This window comes from Castanea sativa, chromosome 11 (assembly GCF_040712315.1).
Source record: "Castanea sativa cultivar Marrone di Chiusa Pesio chromosome 11, ASM4071231v1".
Lineage (NCBI taxonomy): Eukaryota > Viridiplantae > Streptophyta > Magnoliopsida > Fagales > Fagaceae > Castanea > Castanea sativa.
In genome coordinates this window covers 48,074,006-48,096,302 of record NC_134023.1, presented here as the reverse complement: position 1 = coordinate 48,096,302, position 22,297 = coordinate 48,074,006, and the positions used below count along the sequence as shown (strand labels likewise).

General features: G+C 33.8%; 2 protein-coding genes and 2 pseudogenes across 11 annotated transcripts in view; 1 reads left to right on the top strand and 3 right to left on the bottom strand.

Moving 5' to 3' along the window:
* LOC142614918 (small ribosomal subunit protein mS47-like) overlaps positions 1-22,297 on the bottom strand; it is a 33,815-nt gene that overhangs the window by 4,115 nt on the left and 7,403 nt on the right. For 8 of the 10 annotated variants that reach the window (XM_075787555.1, XM_075787552.1, XM_075787556.1 and 5 more), the window contains 4 exons: positions 21,726-21,811; positions 21,524-21,645; positions 21,379-21,439; positions 18,980-19,668 (listed from right to left, as the gene is read on the bottom strand). In XM_075787555.1, coding sequence (XP_075643670.1) covers positions 19,549-19,668; positions 21,379-21,439; positions 21,524-21,645; positions 21,726-21,767 — 345 coding nt within the window. In that variant the 5' untranslated portion in view covers positions 21,768-21,811 and the 3' untranslated portion in view covers positions 18,980-19,548. Of the gene's footprint in view, positions 1-18,979; positions 19,669-21,378; positions 21,440-21,523; positions 21,646-21,725; positions 21,812-22,297 lie in introns of those variants that run through there. The other 2 variants (XR_012840606.1, XR_012840607.1) reach the window with 1 other exon arrangement.
* The window catches only part of LOC142616621 (malate dehydrogenase, cytoplasmic-like), a 37,809-nt pseudogene continuing 15,627 nt past the window's right edge, over positions 116-22,297 (top strand).
* Positions 5,247-9,363, bottom strand: LOC142614959 (uncharacterized). Its single transcript, XM_075787606.1, has 3 exons — positions 8,262-9,363; positions 6,672-8,114; positions 5,247-5,623 (listed from the first exon to the last, which is right to left on the bottom strand). The coding sequence occupies exons 1-3, from the start codon at positions 9,361-9,363 to the stop codon at positions 5,247-5,249; spliced, it is 2,922 nt and encodes a 973-aa protein (XP_075643721.1).
* On the bottom strand, positions 16,301-17,171 carry LOC142614555 (zinc-finger homeodomain protein 2-like; annotated as a pseudogene).

Below are 22,297 nucleotides of genomic sequence, written 5' to 3'. Positions count from 1 at the left end.
AAACAATCTACAATTTGGTAGAGGAAGGGAATAGCAAGAGAAGGACAATGCAATATGATCTCAAGACTATAGAAGCTACATCAATGGAGGCCAATTACCAGCCTCGTTGAGAACAATGAGTTATCTAGCTATTGTCATGAGCTTGGGAACCCATGCAGATAGTTCAAGAGCTCGTTACTTTTTTATGAGCAAAAGATCCCATGATCGTGTTCTTATCGGAGACTTGGCCAATGAAGCATGGTTGGTAAGAACAGTGTGCAAGTTGGGTTCTGATGGAAAGTTTGTAGCTAAGGGTGAGACTCTAGGGGGAGGTCTGGTTCTCTTTTGGAAATCTGCCCTCTCTATCTCTGTTGATTCCTACTCATTTGAATCATATAGATGTTATTGTAGATAAAAGACTTTGAGAATGCTTGGAGGCTCATTGGCATGGGGTCGATATGAGTATAAATTTAATAACTTCTATTAATAAAAAATCAACCGTAGGTTAGAGTTGGATTTCTATCTCAAATATAAAAATATGTATATTCTTAATAATTTGATTTGTCTAGAATTTTTGGGTTTCCCACCTTAACGCAATAGCACCCCAATCAATTCTCCTTCCCCATTAAGTTATTCCCCTCTCCATCAAACTGCTTCATTTACCTCTTTAATAAAAAAAAATTACACTTTTTTCGATGTTCATTTTTTTTTATTTTGGGGTGAAATTGAGCTTAAATTAAATAGAATTAAATATTACAAAGTCTAGAATAAAAAACACCCCAAGCATCAGCTAATAACTGGTTCAAAATACAAGGAGAAGGATGTGAATACAAAACAAAACTATCACTTGAAGAATATTCTTCCTTGGCCAAAGGGTCCGCACATTAATTCCCTTCACGGTAGGTGTGGTGGATCCATGGATGTGAGTTTTTTAAATTTTTCTTAAATATTAATTTAATGCTTTCATGATTTTAGACTTCCCTCTTTAACACCTCTCCATCAATCCGGTTTATTTGCCTCATGACATTAATTTTCTGAGTACTACTAGAATCACAAATTTTTTACAATTTTTTTTTACAAACTGCTGATGTGGTAAATGATTATTGATAAATAAAAAAGTAATGTTAATGGTAGGACTAGATGAAAACCAATAAAAAGTTGACCACATCACCAGTTTGTAAAAATGTTATAAAATAGACATTTGTGACGGTAGCATTACTCTAATTTTTTTTACCTTATTTTTCAGTCTTCTTCATTATTATAGCATTATTTCTTTTAACCTTGTTTTCATGATTTTTCATTAATTTAGTTTTTTCTTTTTCTTTTTCCTTCTTCGTTCTCTTTTATTGTTTCCTATCCCCCCCCCCCCCCCCCAAAAACAAATTTCTCATCTCTCTTTTATTTTCCTCTTACCAACCATTTATTAATTTTCCTACTCAACCTCCTCCCCTTCCCCCAATTTGGCTATTATTTTCTCCATCAAACCTAATAATATCAAATTTTTATTTCCTTATTTTCTTTCATTTACGACGTACTTGCATTGAATGACTCCTCATGTTCCCTATTTCCTCATTTCCAATACCTCTCCTTAAATGCCTTAGAAACACAAATGATTCTCTTAAGCAAACGAAAAAGTTTTGGCTCCAAGCACAAATAGAAAAATGACACTGTATGCACATGACTCACTTGATTAATTGGACTAAGCAAGTCATGCATAAATGTCATCTTCCTATTGATGGTTGGAGCCCCAAACTCTGTCCCAAACAAAAACTTATGCAAATATAAGGAAAGCGTTAAAAGCACTAGGAGTTTTAGTGTTTTACTATAAATTGATGTGGTAAAACTTGTAGTACTGTAACATTACTCTAAATACACTCAAGTTTGTTTTGTTAAATCCAGCTAAAATGAAATATTCTTTTAGCATAAATAATTTGTAAAAGATGATTAATTCTAATATATTAACTTGCATAAATTGTAAAGAAAAAAAAAATCTAGACCTTTACAAATTAATTACATATCCCGCACTATGCGACTAGTATCATACGATAAAGAGAGTATTTAGCTTGGTTGAGGTGGTTCGAAGTGGGTGTTGCATTCAAGGGAATTATTTCATAATGTAATTATATATTCTTATTTTTCTCCTTAGTTTGATTGGAAAACAAACATATGGATCGGTTATTTTCTTTCATTGGGGAGATCTCTTATTATACTTTTGCATCTCTTGTGCAAGTTGCTTTGGCATCTAAAATTAATGCCTTGTTGTAAAAGTATCTTTTTATATGCTTTGCTTTCATTCATATATTTTTTATTGATGTATCACACACACACACACACATATGCGCTGCAAGTTAGGGTTGTTTTGTGAAGAAATCTACTAAAAAACTGTTTATTGATCTGTTTGTTTTTAAGAAAACGGAGTACCTTGACTTGCTTAAGAAGGGCCTCGTTGTTTTATTTTCTATTGCTTTATTTTGAAAGCTTATTCCATACATAGAACCGTTTTAGGATCCATTTGTTTTCATAGAGTATCTTGAATTGCTTCCGAAGTGTCTCGTTGTTTTGTTTCCTATTGCTTTCTGTTGGATGCTTATTACATACAAGTGGAGATTCCGGAAGATAGAGAAGGAGCCAACGAAAGTATTGGTCACTGGTGCTGCAGGCATGCTAGCTCAATATGATATTCTATTGGCTTTCTTGGTCCTTGCTAGAAATATTATTATATCTCCAACTTAGATAGCTGAGCCTAGAACTTTATTTATTTTTGCTGAATATCTGAACCATATTTATCGAGATTTTATTCTAATTGACAAAAATGAATGTTCTCCTTATGTGAAACCTCAAAAGTTCCTTTTTTTGCATGATTGCTTAATCCAAATCTGCTTGTATGCTTGTGGATACTGGTTTTCTTTTTTCCTTCTTTTGGTATCTTTAGCTCATATATACATATTTCATTTATTTGTTTTGTTAGAATAATGGTTAAATAATTACTATTTGTTTTTGAAAAGGTAAGGCTTAAATAATGCCACTGTTTTTATTTGAAAATGAGTTTAAATGACTTTTCTGTAAATAATCTAAAGAAATCTTTAAAATTGTACTTGTTTTGTTGTTGTTATAATCATTATTATCGTATCCATTGAAGTCTTTTCCAAATAGTTGGAAAGAATGAGAATTGGAAGAAAAGAGTGTCTTATATCAAGATGACTGTTGTTACATGTCACTATATCAAGGACCAAGTGTATTTGATTTTCAATTGTGTAGTGTGTATATCAAAATTTTGATTTTGTTCAACACGGCAAATAGGTTATGCCATCCTTCCAATGATTGCAAGGGGAGTCATGTTGGGTCCTGATCAGCCTGTGACTCTGCACTTGTTTGATAATATTGAGCAGGCAGATGAAGCCTTGAATGGGAAAAAAATGGAATTGATTGATGCTGCCTTTCCTCTTCTGAAAGGTATGTCTCTTATCTTAAGAGATAATTCTAGGTAGATAGAATTATTCTCTCCCCTAAGGTTTCTTAAACTGTCATGAATATGTTTGGATAAGTGTGATTGCTACCATAGACATTGTTGAAGCTTGTAAAGATGTCAATATTGTTGTTATGCTTGGTAGATTCCCATGGAAGGAAGGTATGGAAAGGACGGATATGATGTCTAAAAATGTGTCTATGTACTGGCTCAAGCTTTGACCTTGGGCAAGCATGCTGCTGCGGATTGCAAGGTGACCTCATAAATGCACTTGAGTGAGTAGATATGATATAGCTTATATAAGATTTTAGAGACACCCACACTAGTTTCTGTCAGCACTGAACCAAAAGACAGAGCTCCAATTAAAAACCCCATCAATAAAAATTTCAGCATAACAATTATCCACATGACATCACGAAAGAAGTAGTAACAAAATGTAAGAAGAAAAAAAAAACATTAAGCAAAAGAATAGAGCACAAATAGAGTTGGGATTTAGAGATACCTTAATCGAATCATCCAGGTTCTGTCAGTATTTATATACTGTGAGGAGAGGAAGACAGGAAGGAATGAAGTCAAATAGGCGACCGTTACTGCAAAACCGTGGAGCACGAAGGTGGGGAGATTTTCACAGGTTCAAATGGTATCAGATTCCTTCCCTTCATGGTTTCAAACGTTCTGGTTTTCCTTAGGTTGAAACAATGTGAAATTGTAGAGCAGAATTTCAAACCGTCTGATTGTCCTTTTCTTTTGTTCCCGTGTGCCACGCTTTCTTCAAAATCCTTTGTGAAACCCTTTTTCACAGTTTCAAATTTCCTGTTTATTCTTAAGTTGAAAAGGCTTTGGGTTTGGGCTTTATAATGGAATTAAATAGATAAGAAGTGGGCTTTATGGTAGAGATAAGGCTGTGATTTATTATATAGATTTACTATTATTCTGAAATTTATAGATTTCTTATTATTTTGAAATTTAAAAAACTATTTTAAAATTGTAGGACAAATAAAAAAAATGGAAATAACATGGATGTTGACGTGGCTTAACATGAGCGCAGTAACATATGTGGAAGTTTATGAGGTCCTGTCATGTGGTCCTCTAATTTTACATTTAGCTTTTTTTTTTTTTTTTTTAACTCTCTGTATTAAATTTTTTTTACTGTCACCCAAAAGATCAAATTAACTTACTTTTACTATTATCTCATTAATTACCAAAGCTTCTACCACTCATTTCTTTCTTCTTTATGTTTTTTAGCATATTCATCGTTTTAGTATTAAAAAAAAAAGAAAAAAAAAGTCAAGGACTAGTCTAACTAACTAGATAAGGTTCTAAGGATTGTTAAATAAAATGCATTGTTTCACTATTACCTAAATAAAATACCTAAGATTGGCAAAGCATTTGTAAGAGAGAGCAAGAGAGGAATCTGAGAGGCCACCACCATCGTTATGCTAGCTTCCCATCACTATCAAGTTGCCAAAACTCCTATGATTTTTTTTTTGATGAACTCATTACTAACAAAGTTCTTTAACAATTATGCTATAATATATGTACAATATTCTTCAAAACCATCTTACATAAAACATTACAATATTATTCGTACATCGCACGGACAACTTACTAATTGAATTAAACAAAAAATCATACATATAAACCCATAAATTAAATAAGACTTACTTATTAATAGAAGAAAACCCAACCATACCCAACAATTATATAATTACTAAAATACCCTTGACTATAGAACAACTAAATAAATATAAAAACCTAATTAACTACTGTGGATACCTATTCTTGGGCTTTGCCTGTAACCTTAAGCTTCCAAAGAAATTTTCCTTTTAATTGAAAGCAATTCCAGGGCTACTCTGTTCATGTCCATTCTATCTATAGGAGATTGTGCTGAACACGCAAGTCCAATATGAAAGACCGATATCAAGCATTCAGTCTGTCCACTTGTCCAGTCACTCCAACTTGAAACCGTGTTATCATTTTCTCCTACTTCGTTGAAAATTGAATGGTCCACAATCTCCATCACTCGTCCCGGCAATGCCAACTTAACAAAGTTGTGAAGGTTCAGGTCATCTTTGAATAGTTTATTAGTGGGTTTTCTTCTAGTTAACATCTCCAATAAGAGAATCCCAAAGCTGTATACATCCCCATTAGTTGAAAGTTGACTACCCATTCCATACTCTGCAAAAATTTAGAGCACTTTCATACACTAAGAACAATTCTTACTCAATGCTATTAAACTAGTGATTTGGTGAAGACAGTGGTGGTTGTTTAGGGGGTACATTAAAAAAATTTAATTAAAAAAATCTTAAATATATCGAGTTATCGACAAATAATAATAATAATAATAATAATAATAATAATAATAATAATATGTGAAGTTTTATAATTTTATTCTACAAGTTTTCAAATTTTGAATGTTACATAATACTTCATTACGAGTATCTATTGCCAATGTAGATAGTTATGAGCCTATGACCATTTTATTTTGTTAAGTTTGTCTAACATTTTTTTTTATACAGTTGTTATTATCTGTTTAACTTTGTTTTTATAAAAATATTTTAGACTAAATGACTAATCTAAACTCATTGGCTCTGTATTAATTATTAACGTATACAATTACACTCATTCATACATAAAATTATACACTACATGTCTACTTAACCAATCAAATGCTTGAACAATCACTAACTTTACAATAAAAGTTATTATAATACGATAACAATACACACACATGTAAAAAAACCCTTTCTATTATAAAGTTATATTATATTTATATTGTACACACAAACAAACACATACATCATAATTTACACAAATAACATTATAACAAAAAGTAATGTAAACAATCAATATTAGACACATTCACACACATATAATATAAATTTATAAAAAAGAATTACACTTACAATTTACAAACACGTACTCTTTACTCTTAGAGTCGAAAATACTTGTAATAAGGGTGTGGAAGATTTACGTCAGGGTGTGCAAAAAAATATTTTTAAGAATAAATTAAAGTATTAAACTAACAAAAAATAATAATTTTAATATTTTACATTTTTTTTTGAAGTCAAGTCAGGGGGTTCATTTGAACCCCCGATTAAGTTGTAGCACCACCCCTAGGTGAAGATGTATATAAATATTCTATATGGGGCATCCCTGTTTTGATTATTGATGCATTCATTATACGTTAATACTTTTACAATTAAGTGATATCATGATACATTACCTGGAGCAGCATATCCCACAGTTCCCTTAATCCCTGCTGAGCTTAATTGATTAAGAAAAGCTTCCTTGCCAGATTTTGAAAGGAGTCTAGCCAAACCAAAATCACTTATATGAGCAATCATATCATCATCGAGAAGAATATTGCTTGGCTTTAGATCACAATGAATAATAGGGGTTTGGCAGTGATGCTGAAGATAAAGCAAAGCTGAAGCCACGTCTATAGCAATGTTGATTCTTTGAAGAAGATTTAAACTTCTCAATTGCTTGAGCCCATCTTCAGGATGTAATTGCATCTCCAAGCTTCCATTTGGCATGAACTCATATACTAAAGCTTTAAAATCATTGCCCTTAAAATCAATACTCGAACAAGCAGTCAAAATCTTAACGAGGTTTCGATGCCGGATGTTCCTCAAGGCTTCACATTCGGCAATGAAACTCTTGGAAGCTCCTTGCTTTTGAAGATTGAGTACCTTGACTGCAACATGTTTTTCATTTGGACCAAGTTTTCCTTTATAGACACTACCAAAATTACCTGAACCAATCAAATTCTCCAAAGAGAATCCATCAGTTGCATTGTGTAATTCTTTATAAGAGATCTTTTGGTAGGAGGGTCCAAAGGTGGAAATGGAAAGGCTTTTTTTCTTCGACTTTTTCAACCAGAAAAGAGCCATCAAAGAAAACAATGTCAAGCAGAAAGCAGCTGCAATGCTTATTGCCAGTATCAATTTAAAAGCAAAATGCTTTTTGTGTTTCTTGGATCTTTGAATGGGGCATGCAGGCAAATGCAGCTCTTGGATCCCCCCACAAAGACCAGTGTTGCCTTTGACTTCAACTGCACTAGCATTTCTGAAGACCCCTTCTACAGGTACATCTCCCTCAAGATTGTTGAAAGACAGGTTTAAAGTTTGCAACACGGGAAAATTAGCCATATAGCTTGTGATTTGGCCGGACAAGTTGTTGTTGGAAAGATCAAGATATTGAATACCTTTTAACTTACTTAGGTCGGGAATGGTTCCTTCAAAGGAGTTTCCTTGCATATAAAGTGTTTCTAAGGCCAAATAGTCCCCTAGGTGGGCTGGAATCTCTTTGGAAAATTTGTTGTATGAAACGTCTAGGTCAACAAGAAGTTTCAGGTTTCCAAAATCTGGTAGTAAAAAATCGGTCAAGGAGTTATGAGACACATCAATTTGGACTAGAGGAAGGCCAAAAAGTTGCTCGGGTATGGTGCCATTTAATTTATTATGGTCAAGATCTACCCCTTGCAGGTGGCTACACCTTCCAATACTAGTGGGTATGCTCCCTTCTAAGCTGTTATTGAACAAGGCGAGAATTAGTAATTGAGTCATGTTGCCAACGGAAGACGGGATCACCCCAGTCAATTTGTTTTCATACAAGTACAAAGCATTCAAGTTTTTGAGCTTTCCAATTGAAGATGGAATATTCCCTGTTAACAAGTTAGATCCCAGGCCAAGTTTAGTTAGGCTAACAAGATTTGATATTCGTGTAGGTATGCTCCCACCAATAGAATTGCTTGCTAGCCCGAGACAATATAATTGGATTGAGAGGTTTGTTATGGAGTTAGGCAACTCACCTCCAAGTTGGTTGCAGCTGACATCCAGATAGTTTAACTGGCTACAATTGTGCAAAGAACTTAGAAAACGCAAATCATCAACTGAGTTATTTCCAAGATGATTAAAATAAGCATTAAACCGTTGAAGATTTAGTAGATTACCAAAACTCATAGGAATGGTTCCTGTAAATTGATTTTCTGGGATATCAAGCATTTGAATGTCTGACACGTTGGACAATGAAACTGGAATTGTTCCTGTAAATTGGTTTCCTCCTATCAAAAGTATCTGCAGATTTTGAAGAGCAATGCCCAAGTCGGGGTTGAGGTTACCAGTGAAGTTGTTATCAGTCAAGGAAATACATGTGAGCAATGATAAATTGTATAGGGAAGGTGGAAACACACCAGAAAGATGATTTTCTCCTACAGCAAAAAATGTCAAGCTTTTCATTTGGGCTACTGTATTTGGGATTTCTCCCTCCATATTGTTATTTGCAAACGAAAGAATTTGGAGAGAGGACAAGTTCCCCAGAGAAGGTGGGAACCATCCACTTAGATAATTGTTGTAAAGAAGTAGTTTCTGAAGTTTTGACAAAAAGCCAAGTTCTGAAGGGATTCCTTGTACTAAATTGTTGTACATGAGATTAAGATACTGTAGGTTGGAACAGTGAGAAAGATTGATTGGAATTTCCCCTCCTAATGTTGGATTATGACTCAGGTTCAAATTTCTAAGCCTGGTCAAGTAACCAACTTCTGAGGGAATTCCACCATGGAAAGAGTTACTTGCAAGGTTGAGGGATCGAAGGAAAGAAAGATTTCCAATGTGGGGTGATATGGTGCCAACCAACTTATTGTTTTTTAGGTCCAAACCGATGACTCTTTGGTGTTTGTTGCCACAAGTGACCCCAACCCAGTGGCAGAAATGGAAAGAGTCATTCCAAGAAGCCAAAACATTAAGAGGGCTATCTATGTGGGACTTGAATTCGAGCAGTGCAAGTTTATCAGTTTCGTTTGAAAGTGTGGTAGCTAAGGAAAATTTTGAGATCGATAAAGAGAGGAACAAAAGAAAGATGGCATGGTAGGTTAGTGAGAAGAGTGGTCGTGTATTCATAAGCAGATGATCCATCTTGTAGGAAGAAATTATCTTCTTCATAGAGAGATACTGACATAGGCAGGAATTCTCACTCGAATATATAGAGAACAAACTTACACTCTTTGCAGCGTGTTGTGCGTGAGAGAGAGAGAGAGAGAGAGGGAGTCTTCCATTTATAGTCAAAGTCTATATTTGTGTAATTGCTGGTGTAAACAAAGGAATTTGCAGAGTGTTGTGCATGAAAGAGAGGGAGTCTTCCATTTATAGTCAAGTCTTTTTTTTTCTTTTTCTTTTTCTTTTTTTGAACTTTTGACTTACTTAACTCACTTTATTAAAGTTTAGGTCTATTTTGTGGCCCTTGCCATTTAAAGTATCTTTACCGTATAAGATAGAGAGTCTTCCATTTATAGTCAAGTCTTTTCTTTTCTTTTCTTTTTTTTTACTTTTTACTTACTTAACTCACTTTATTAAAGTTTAGGTCTATTCTGTGGCCCTTGGCATTTAATGTATCTTTACAGTATAAGATAGAATGGAGAAAATTTCTTGAACTTTGCCTTGGAGACTCTCACGCGGACTGAGGGTGGGATCCACATGTTGGTTCCTGCTGCTAAAGGCAAAAGCTATATAAAATTCAAATGTGAGCAAAATGAAGATGAAGTGAGATATTTTCTATAGTTTATTTTTTATTTACTTATCTAATTTAAACAAACGTATGCTTTGTTTTTTAAAAGAATTTATAAAACTAAAACTAAACCGCTCTCACACAAACCATCGCAGGAAAGCAAGCCCACAAAGGCCTATTTATCAAATTTTAGAATGCTCCCAATAACAAATGCTGGTGCTTCATCATGAACAAGGGCCTTAAGAATAGAGCAAACAAAGCTGACGACGTTACATTCTTGAGTAATGAATACTCATCGATCATCAGCCTAACAAACTCAACTAGGCATGCACGCTTAGGCAGTACTATTTTTATTATATTCAAGACTGGCTTGGCCAACATGACAAATCAATCATATATAGCATACATGGTACACCAATAACCAAGCAAGCTCAATCTCTCTCTAATTAACAAGCATGTAAATCCTGCAGTACATGTTCCATATCTCCGAGCTAATCAATATATGCAAAATCCAATATTGTCAATAAGTGAACCCAACTAATATCTACTCTAAACTTGAGTTAAGTCAGTCAAGAACTCATTTAACATGACTTAACTCAGTTTATTAAAGCGTTGGTTCAGAGTATAGAATAATTCTTAGGTACTCCCGGAGTATAGAGAATGGTACTCTCTCCTCTCACATTCATGGTGGGGTCTGCTGATTAAATTCATGGAAAATCTTACCATATATGTGAGAGGAGAGAGCACCATTTTACTATACTCCGGGACTACCTAAAAATTTTTCCAAGATGTGACCCCTTTTTTTATTTATTTTTTATTTTTTTATTACAGAAGTGATAGAAGTGACCCCTGCTTTTTAAAGAATCTTTAGACTTTACACTTTGGTTCTCACGCAGACTGAAGGTGAGATCCACACGTTGGTTCTTGCTACTAAAGACAAAGCTAAATAAATTGCAAATACCAGCAAAATGAAGGCGAAATGAGATATACTAGTTGCTATAGTTTTTTATTTTTATTTACTTATCTAATTCAAACAAATATATATGCTTTCTTTTTTAAAAGAATTTATAATTTTTTTACATAAAATAAATAAATTGAGTTCAGTAATTTAGGGGTGTTTAGGAGAGTAGTTTAAGTTATGTTATTTGAGTGTTTTTGATAAATGTGTGGGTGAAAAAGTGTGAAAAAATGTGTAAAGTTATTTAAAATGTGTGAAAATGTATTTAAGCAAAACTGCCAAACACCCCTTTATTTTGTGCATAAATGGGGATTCAAACTCAAAATTAAGAATGTCTTTCGTGGTTGTCTACTTGTCTTCTTTGAGAGTATTTTTTGTGAAGTTTTTTCAAAATATTTTGGAAATTCAACTTTAGATTGTTTGTTTTTCTTTCATCTTTTTTAAGCCTAAAAATTAAAAATAAGAAGAAGAAAAAAAAAACCAAATAAACAAACAAAAACTAAAACTAAACAGATCTCACATATACCACCACAAAAAAGGACGCCCATAATGGCCCATTCATCAAATTATGAGCTACTCCTAACAACTAAGAGAGTAATAGAGGACACTACAACAGGCCCGAAAGGTAAGCCCATCTAACAACTAAACTTCCAGCAGCACTTTTCGGACTGCGTTACACTGAGCCTTCTATCTTCGTACCAATTATGTAAGCCCAACATGTCACACAAAAGGGCTATGAAATCAATGTATCAAGGGCTGGACGCAAATGGTGGTGCTATCATGAACAAAGGCCTTAAGAATGGAGTAATCAAAGCTGATGATACATCCTTGAGTAATGAATACTAATCTGCATAACCTAGTTCAGCTAGGGCATGGCTAGAGAGTGTTATAAATGTTCAAGCCAGGATATTGAGACTTGACCCACATGACAAATCAATCATAGAATACATATATGGTACACCAATGACCAAGCATGCTCAATGTCACGACCGAAATTCATGGAATATGAATTTAGATGCATGATTAACTTGCTGATCTTACATATCTCAATAAACGTAATTAATTTAATAATTAAGAAAACTCCAAATAAACAATGCTCTTAATAAACCTTTTACAATATTTAAACTCCACAATTTAAAAAATAATCTCTAAATACTATAAAATCTTAAGCAAAAAAATAACTAAAAATCCTATAAAGCTTCAAGCATTATTGAAGTCGCCTAAAAACTCCTACGCTCTACCTTGCACCTTACAATGCGATCCAAAGGTTCTGTTCCCCAACTAAACTTTAATCTGAAATTGTAATTAATGGGGTGAGCCACACATCTAGTAAGCAATTATGCACAATACACAACAGAATAGAGTCAAGCAAAACATGAGTATTTCGATTTCACAAATTCACTCAAAGATATCAAATATAGTTTTCCAAACATATAATGAGCCACTTAATACAAATGTGATCAAATCTTAAAATCTTTAAAAAATACATACATATAATTAATCAGAGCACAGTGTCACATATACACATATCACATATTCTCACATACAATCCTGTGAGTGGATACCAACATCTAACCCTTGCTGGTGAGGGATTAACACTTATTCTCATGTACAACCTTGTGAACGAATTTACACATATATCTGATCAATTTTAAAAACACTTAATGAGTCACATATCACAAAAGCAAAGTTTATACAAAGTAGAATAATTTATTTAATAGTAACAATCATTCCAAATATAGAGGCTTATTGAAGATCACAATATTGAATTGAACATAAATCAAAGGATACTTGACTTTCTTGGGGAATGAGTAGAAACTGAGGAGTTTATTCAAGTATTTTACAATTCTTGAGTAAATTTGAAAATTCAATTTACGAAAAGAAACGTTTTAAATACCATTTGGAAAATAGGAATATGACTTTGAAATCACTTGGTTTTAAACAAATATAAAGAGTAAGAACCTTTTTAGAAAACTTACATTGAAACTGAATTCTTTTCTGAAAATAATTTAGTTTAAAAATTATCTTTTAAATAAGATTCAGACATTCAAAACATTATTTAAAATTTTGGAGTTTCTCTTTAAAACATTATTTAAAAGCCAAAGTTTCACTTTCAATAATGTAAAAATTCTTTTTATAAACTTTAAAAAACGTAAACTTAAAAACTTAAGCTTAAAAACATAACTTTTGAAAATCTTGGACTTTTAAGAACCTAATAAACAAAACTTGTGCATATTATGCACAATTACCTACCTCTCTTGCTAATATATCTGAAGACAACTGAACACTTTAATCTTCTGTAAGCTCTAAACAAAAGAATGCTTTAATCAGTAAGCATGAAGTCTAATTGTTAGAAGCCTTTTCTTTCCTACTGTCCTACAAAAATAAAGTATGAAAACTACTTTTGTATGTACCATTGAATTAAGAATTTAATATTCCTTATCAAAGTCCCACTGCAACAATATTTCCCAAAACTAATCTGTACCACTAGAGTTCAAACAAATTTCTATAACCACAATTGATATTCTAGGCCATCGTAAAATACTCTATAAGATCCAAATATATATAAAGCATCCATAAAAAATCTCTACTCGTAGGACTTAGCAACCTATAGCATGTATTGACCAAAATTTTTGAAACTTGAAACAATATTATAGATTACAATAAGGGTCAAGAATTCAGCACTACTCCAAAGATGCGTTAACTCCAGGAACAAAACTTCTAAAAACTTATCACCTATTCATGCGTTCATATAGAATAATCATGTAAACCTATTAAAAGTCATTAGGATGGTAGGTCATTCCCATAGATCTTTGAGAGAGAGATATACCTGACCATACGACCACACGGATGCAGAACTTTGTTTCTTGTATTTTTGCAATCTTTCTCTACCTTTCACACAAGAAACCCTATGACTACTCTTTAGCTTTACGCGTTAAATATGCTTTCTACTTGGGTTGGAGTTTGTTAGGACATATGTGATTCATGTTAGGAACATATGTCAATATTTTATGTAATTGGCTAATCTTTTGACAAAACACACTTTACTTGTATTTAAGTAGATTTAAGATGTGTTTAATGTTTCAAGAAATAAGGTTTCAAGTTCAAGTATTAAAACCATGCAAGTCTATCCAAGAATCAAGTGAAGATGTGCTGTTCATTAAAGCTCGACAACTATCTCAACACCTAGTATCTAGCAAGGTTTAAAAAGCTATCTAAGCACGAAGCTCGACAACTGCTCAATAGATAGGGTATCTGTCGAGATTTATGAAAAACAAATTTTCAGTTCTGATTTTCATCCAATCCATGAACATATGTTTAGGCTTTCTTTTTTCACAACCCTAAACATATATAAGAATTATTTTAAGGGGCGTCACAAAGAGCACAATTGCACAAGTGTGAAGCAAAGTGTTGTTCATGCAATTTGTAACCGGAAACCTAGTTTGCCCTAGTTCATCTTAAAGAAGTTACTGTATTTGTACACCGTAGGGTTTTGTGACCAAGTAACTTCATGATCTTCATCGTGTGATGAACTGAAGAACTTTGCAGCCAACATCCTTCTCAAGTTGGTGATCAAGTCGCGTCCTGGGATCCGCACATCTTTTAGTTAGTCACGAACTAGGAGCCGTGCAATACAAGGAGAAATTGTCACTGCAGAACAGGTCCAATTGGGTATTATGGTAAGGGTTTAACTGTAGGTTAGTATAAAGTACTGTGATTCATTTACTTATAACCGCTTGTTGTGATAATAGTGAATTCTCAAGAGTGGTGACCTTAAATTCACCCGGTGGGGTTTTTGCCTCGGAGGTTTTTTCCATTCTTAAACAAATCACCGTGTCAACTTTATTTTCCGTTACATGATATTTTAGTTGGTAATTTGTTTGTGCTGCCATGTACATTGCATGTTAATTTGATTCATTAATAAATTTGGCTAATTAATCAATTAATTAATCACAAGGGGTCAATATATTCTTGGCCTATCAAAGTTTAAGATCCACTAAAACTTATCTCTTTAGTCTCCATGAAGCTCATAAAACTTAAATATACTTCCAAGACTTTAATTCTCAATTAACCTCAAATTAAAGTTTATTTGTTTAGATAAGCCGGAATTCCAAAGGATTCCAATAACTCTTAAACTTCTAATTCAAATATGTTTTAATTCTCTAATCATTTTCCTTAATTGATAAGGAGATTAAAAGTTTTATATGAATAACCCACAAAATAACACTCCACGTTACATCTTCATCTTCTATTTATTTATTTATTATTTTAATTGCCGCACTAAATTGTATGCACTAAAATTTTAATTTTCTCATCTATTTTGTAGCACCACAAAATTGTCTACTCTTATCTTACTGTGCACACATATATAGTACCTTAACTCTATAATAATAATGACGATGATGGTGATGATCATAAAATAAAATTGGGATATTATACTCAATGTCTAACAAGCATGTAAACATGGCAATACATGTTCCATATCTCAGAGTTAAATCGATTGCAGGAAAAAAAAATCCATTTGCAATCAGTGAAACCCAACTAATATCTACCCCAAATATAATCTATGGTGAACCACTCAAACAAAGATTATAAACTTTCAACATCTTGTTGTATATTCTTTTTCTGGCATGCTTTGATGGTTTTCCCTTCCAACCAGCATGCTGAATAAAAACGAAACTGCTAGCTTTCTTGCTACCATAGTTGCAAATGCATATCAAGTTGACGTTGGTGTTATGTATATATCTTTGCATATCCTTCTCTTTCTATAACTCAAAAGTCTTTTAATTTTGTCATGCATTTTTATCTATAGTTGCTTTTGCCTTTCATGGATTCATCACTAGATTTTAGTATGATCTTAACCTACTCTGCAATCCTCTCTTATCTATGTTACACTAATTAATTACAAACACAGATATGTAATCAACATCGATTAGTTTCTTAAGAATCCAAAACCATTCAAAATTTTGAGATAAGACTTAATCATTGACATTGTATGCCTTTTCTACCCACCGTGAAAGAACTCCTCTCTTTAGATTCCCTTCTCAGTTTCAGACCATGCAAACCTAAAAATATGGTCTTGTCAGTCCAATGATCCAAGTTTTCACAAAGTGCAAAACATCATAATGTTCCCATCCTCAAAGCCAGAATTTCATGTATTCTACTGTTCCTAAATGTCAGAACTGCACCAACTTTGTTGAACTTAGTATCATTGAAAGTTACAAAAACCAAACCAAAACCCACAATTATTTCACCTGTACACACCCCTACAAAAATTTTCTTCAAGAAAAAAAAAAGCCCATTTCACATTAGTATTCATTAGTCATTACACAAAACTAAAAAGATAAAAATTAAACCCAATAATAATAATAATAATAATAATAATAATAAGTCAAATATTTATTAGTTAATTAATCAATTAGACTCATGATCCAATAGGTTGTTCTTGTTGTTGTTGTGGTGGTGGTGGTTCCGAAGGTGAGTCATCGGGCCCTGATTCTCTACGGCGATGAGCATTCTTGTTATTGTGCATCCACACTTTGAGCACATTGCGTTTGACACCAATTTCCAAACAGAACTGGTGGAGCGCCACGTCATCGTGCCTCTGTATCCTCCACCCAATCTTCTCAGCGAACTCTAGCATTTTCTCCTTTTGCTCCTGCGTGAACTTGGTCCTAAACCTCTTCGCACTAGTAGTATTATTAATACTACCGCTCCTCGTGATCGTCACGGGTCCCACCACTCTCTCCGGCGTCTCTGACCGTCCACGATCGTGATGATCACCACCGTGAGATGTTGATGATACTGATGGTGATGGTGATGAGGATGTCCACGTGGCACAGCGCAAACATTGGTGGCGGAGAGTGCAGGTGCACGGGATGGTGATGCGGCGGCTCCCCGCTAAATACTTCCCTCCTGTGAAAATTGCGGTGACAGCCACATGCGGCGCACGTGAGCGAGTTCTCATGCTGCTGATCTTTAACAACAACGTTGTTGTTTGTTGTTGGTGCCACGTGGCATGAACTCGCCGCAGCCGTCGTTGGCGTGACCACCTAGAGAGGCCGCGTGGTTCCGCATGCATTCCTTGTAGTTAACGGTAATAACGGTATTATTAACGGTCATATTCGACGGGTTCATAACTACCGGTTCACGATCAGTTACATTATTGTTGTTGTTGTTGTTATGGTTCTTCTTAACGTCGTCGTTTTGGTTCTCGGACTTGGGGGTGTGGTTGTTGTAAGGTACAACGGTTAAGTCCATGAAAATAAAAGAGGGTTGGGTTTGGGTGTCTTGGGTTTTTTTTTTAAGGTAAATGGGATTAGATTTAGAGGAAAAGAAAAGAGTTGGGAGTTGAGACAAAAAGTTAAGGTAGGAGAATGGGGTTTTGTGGGTTTGGTTTTTTGTTTTTAAGAATGGAGGAATTGTGATTCCAAGGTATATGCACACATTCAAGACATCATCAAGTGTTACAAACATTAAAACCGTGCACAAAATGAAAAATATATATTCAAGAAAAAAATGCATAAAATTACAAGAACTTTATATAAACAACTTTATAAATTATTGATAAATGTATTCTTAACTCACGCTATTATTTATTTATTTATTTCATTTATTTATTTGGATGTGAGATTTATAAGTTGTAAGAGAAAGATGTAAGTTTTGCATACATAAAGAATTTTTTTTTTTAATTTTTAAGTTCGAACCTTCAACATCCAATGATTGCTATATACCATCAAATCAAACCGTCAACCATTTTTTGTGTCTAACCCACTGGCTTAGTTCAACCCAACTTGGCACCTCATATTTGTTTTCATGGGTTGGTAAGTTGGGTTGGGTTAGGATGGGTTGTAATTTTTTTTAAGCCTTGAGCTGGATTAAGTTTTTGTTAATAGTTTTTTCAAATCATCTAACATAAGTACCTAACCCAACCCATCATATATACTAGTTTATTTTATTATTCTTATTTCAATTTTTTTAGTTTGATTTATTTTGGTATTTGAGAATTATTTTTGATATATTTGAAATCTAATTTAGGTATATTATTTGAATTATAATAATTTATTGAAAAATAATTCTTAAATATTTATTAAAGTTCAATTTTTTTTATTAGACATGAAACATATAAGTACAAGTGTACAACCCACTAATCCAAAATGACTTATGTGAGCTTGATTGGGTTAGTCTCTACACATGCAATGGGTTGGGTTAGGTTGAGGATTTCTCAACCTGACCTTAGGTTGAAAAAATTCTCCAACTCAATTCAAACACACCCCTGTTATAGCTTATCCAATCAAGAAATTGTTTTGGATCAACTTCTTTTTTGCTTGTACAGGCCAACATGGGCATGATTCGAGCACAACTTGAAAGAAAAGAAACGAGACCCACCAATCTATTACACGGAGGAAGGTTGATAGTAATCTTTTTGAATAACTTAGGGAAGCATGAAAGGTCAAAGAAACCACCCAAGCAGCATTGAAATTTAATTGTTGGAAAAGAAAATTGTTACCAAATGTATTCTCTGTTCTCCATTTTAAGAAGCTAAATTTTTTAGTAACAAGCAGCTCTACACTTTACAGTACTTTTGGTTTGGTCATTCGGTTTCTAATATTACTTCCCCACCAAACTTGGCATTCTCCATACACACGTTTTCCAAGGAAATATGTGAAATTTCACAGCAGATCCTTCAATGACTCATGGACATGCATATTAAATACCCGCAAGGCTTCCGTCTAGCGCACTAGAGCACCGGATGGAATAACTCTTAGCAAAAGGAATTGCATTCCTATGTAGTACAAGAGAAATGCAAGAATACAACTAAGGAATTTCATACATAGGTGTCATGATGGACAGTACATATAAAAGAAATTAGATACATAAATTATTACATCAGGTGTCCCAGCAAAGTAATTTATATTTTCTTTTCATGTGAATGAACCATGTGTAAAGGAATTAATAAAATTCTCAAGAAAGAAACTGATTTTTGTGTGGTTCTTTCACTAGCAATATCCTGAACTCAGGCTTCAAGTCCTGGCAGCTAAGAGGGCCATGCCCCTTGAGTTTCAACCTGAATAAAAAAGAAAGATAAGCAAAGCAAATTCAATTGTGTTACACATATTTACAAATTGCCATCCCCGTATTTCTTGTGTCTTTAATTATATTGAAAAACTAAATACTACTTTAGTCACTGACTTTGGCGCTAACCAAACAGAAGGATTTAAATTTTTTATTGCCTCCTCCCTAGGAATCCACTATTACATCAAGAAATGTTCAACACCGCGGAATTCAATCTTAGTCCCTGTTCAACAAGGGACATTCTTCTGTCACATAAAAGATCCATGACAACAAACCCAAAATTACCAATCTTGAAGCTCGAAACATACTCTTTTTAGAGTTTCTTCTGTAATCGCAATGTTCTTTGTAGGTCACATCCACTAGTCCAAACAAAATCTACAGCTTTATTTATTCTTTTACTTTTCTTTCATTCCAAGGTCAACAATAAGCTACAAAATGGTGGGTTAGTTCTCCCCTTTGTATTGATAATTGCCAATGATGGAAGGCTACAATCCAGGCAGTTTCATCCAAAATACCTTTGGCTTCTTCCATTAATTAAGCAAAACTGTTGCAATTTGATTAACTATGTGAATGCTTCTCGCACTTCTGTGGGTAGCTCCAATTCAGGCTCAGATTTGCTGAGTGGTGAAAAATAGTGCTCCACCATGTCTTTGGACACTTGTTCCAACCTCGGAGGATTCCACTGCATATAAAACATGACACTTCAACAATTAAAAGTAGTAGCAACCACCAACAAATCTGATTATCAACGATAGAACCCCAATCTTCCACAGTACCTTCTCCTCTTACAACAGCTTGCTTTGTTTTAAAAAAAAAAAAATTTATTTTAGATTGGATTCTTAAATGCAATATTGCTTCCCCACTTGTCCAAAAGGCAGATAACATAAGCTGATGATACCTTTGGTGCCAGGTCCTTGTCTACCATTCGTGCCCGAACACCCTTTAGAAAAAGTACAGAAAAAAAAAAAAAATGAAAGTAACTAGGATCATGAGGGTTTGTTTTATTAAGATGACAATCAGGAGACTTTATACCTCACAAAAATCTCTGGAAATCTGATTAGATATCCCTTGCAGTGACATTCGGTACTCACGTATCAAGCACTGATCAAGGGTCTGAAATCTACCTTCTCGTATCTGAGCCAGTATGGTGATTAGGTCGTAATGCAATAGTTTCTTAAAGGGGGAGGAGGAGAAGACAAGGGAAAAAGGCCTAGTTTTGAGTATCAGGGACACACAGATTTCAAAGAAACCTTCAAGCCTAATGGTGAAGCTTCCTTAATGGTCCATTTGGATTGAGGGAGAAGGAAGGGGAGTAGAGTAGAGTAGAGTAAATTTGACCCCAAAATTAGCCTATTTTTAGCCAACTCTACTCTACTTCCCTCTACTCTCTCTCCTTCCTCCCTCCATCCAAACGGGCCCTAAGTCTCCTTAGGGTGGAGATGCACCATGCATCATTTGTTTTACTTGTCTCACTCTCCTGAGAGAATTGTTTAATTTAAAAACGCAATCACAACTCACAAGGTTCATCCAGAAAAGTATAGGGAGTAACAATTTAGAGAAATACCACATATTTTGTTTCATTTTATTACCATAAAGATGGTAATACTAGCATGCGACAATCACAACTCATACAGCCCAACCTTCAGGTTAGTACTTGAGAGACTTAACACACACTATGTATAAATATGGTCCAAAAAGTCAAAAGGAAGAAGTAACCAATTCAAGACACACTTCCATTATTTGTATTTTTTTTTTTTTTACACATGCTTTGGGTTGGCCTTGAACCCATGACCTTAGCCTCCATCCCATTCTTAAGTTAAGAAGTGTCATTTGAGCTAGGGCTCATTAGCAATTCCATTAACTGTATATAAAATGTATCCCTACAAAATTGCTTTCCAATCAACTGTGAGGTAGCTAAAGACATTTATCATAATGCTGTTAAGTTTTTTTTTTTATTTTTTTTATTTTTATTTTTTAATTCAATAAAATGATTTTGGCTATATGGCTGCTTCAGTCATTCTAGCCACCTGTAAAGATGAAGATGACAGGAAGCATCTACAGGGTACTCAGATCGACTAATTGAAAAGTGTCTCCTTGATGAAGCAAAAAGTTTTAAAAATGATACAGTTCTCCAAGTAAAGAGTTGGTATAGATATTTTTTCATTTAATTTTCCTTTTCTCCAGCAATATGGTTTCTCATGCCTAAGATTTTCTGTTATTTTCTTTCGTACCATCAATTTTAAAATAACAGAAAGAGATTTGAGTATGAAATCAGACATGTTGAACATCTTGTTCCATACAAAGTATCATGGAAATCTGTTATATTGTAATGGGTTAATGCTTAATAGTTTAAAAAAAAGAAAAAGAAATATGCAAATCAACATGTTCTTACCAAGGAATCGATAATTTCTTCAACTGTGTCATGGCTGAAACATTTATCAAGTATTTCAATCCTAGACAAAATTGCATAATAAATAGATCAGCATTTTATATCTGCTACGTAAATACTCACACACCTGAGGGGATAATAGACATACCTGTGAAGTACACTTATATTATCTAGATAGACAAGGTCACTATATTTTTCTAAAGAAGTTTCAATGGCAGAAGGATCATCAGTATCCAATTTCCCAAGTTGTTCTTCGATTAATGCAAGCTTCTGTGGAAAAAAGGAGGCAATACTATGTTATATAAACAGGAACGATGATTAAAACAATGAACGGGTCCAACAATCTTAACTGAGCTATGCGCATAATGTGTAGCAAGCCCACAAGAAATCATTTCTGCTCCATTAAGTTTTTCTCCTATGAGACCCAAGTACTCCCCTGCAAAAAAGAAAAGATACAAACTATATAAGAATTTAATTGAGAAGCAAATACAGGTGTCATCAATGAATCATCCTACTAATTGGTTTCTCATTTATCAAGTCCTAATTACATTGTCAACATTGCTTGATATGTAGAAAGGGTCAAGTTAACCCCACAAGTTGCTCGGAAAACAACATTGAATAAAGTCACCCAGCTATCCAAAGTAAACTTTCATATTAGAATATTTGTCATTGCAACATCTACTTTCAGTATAATGGTCACAAAGGAAGTGACATCTTATTTTTGATGGGTTTGTGGTGAAATCTATCATCAACAAAATTGTTTGTTTTTGTTTCAAAGAAAAGAAAGAAATTATTTTGATGTATTTTATGTGATTTTTTTTTTTTTTTTTTTTTGTAGGAACAAAGTAGTAGTGAGGAGAAATTATTTTGAACTTCTCTATTATTTTCTCACCAACCAAACAACAAGGAAAAACAACGACAA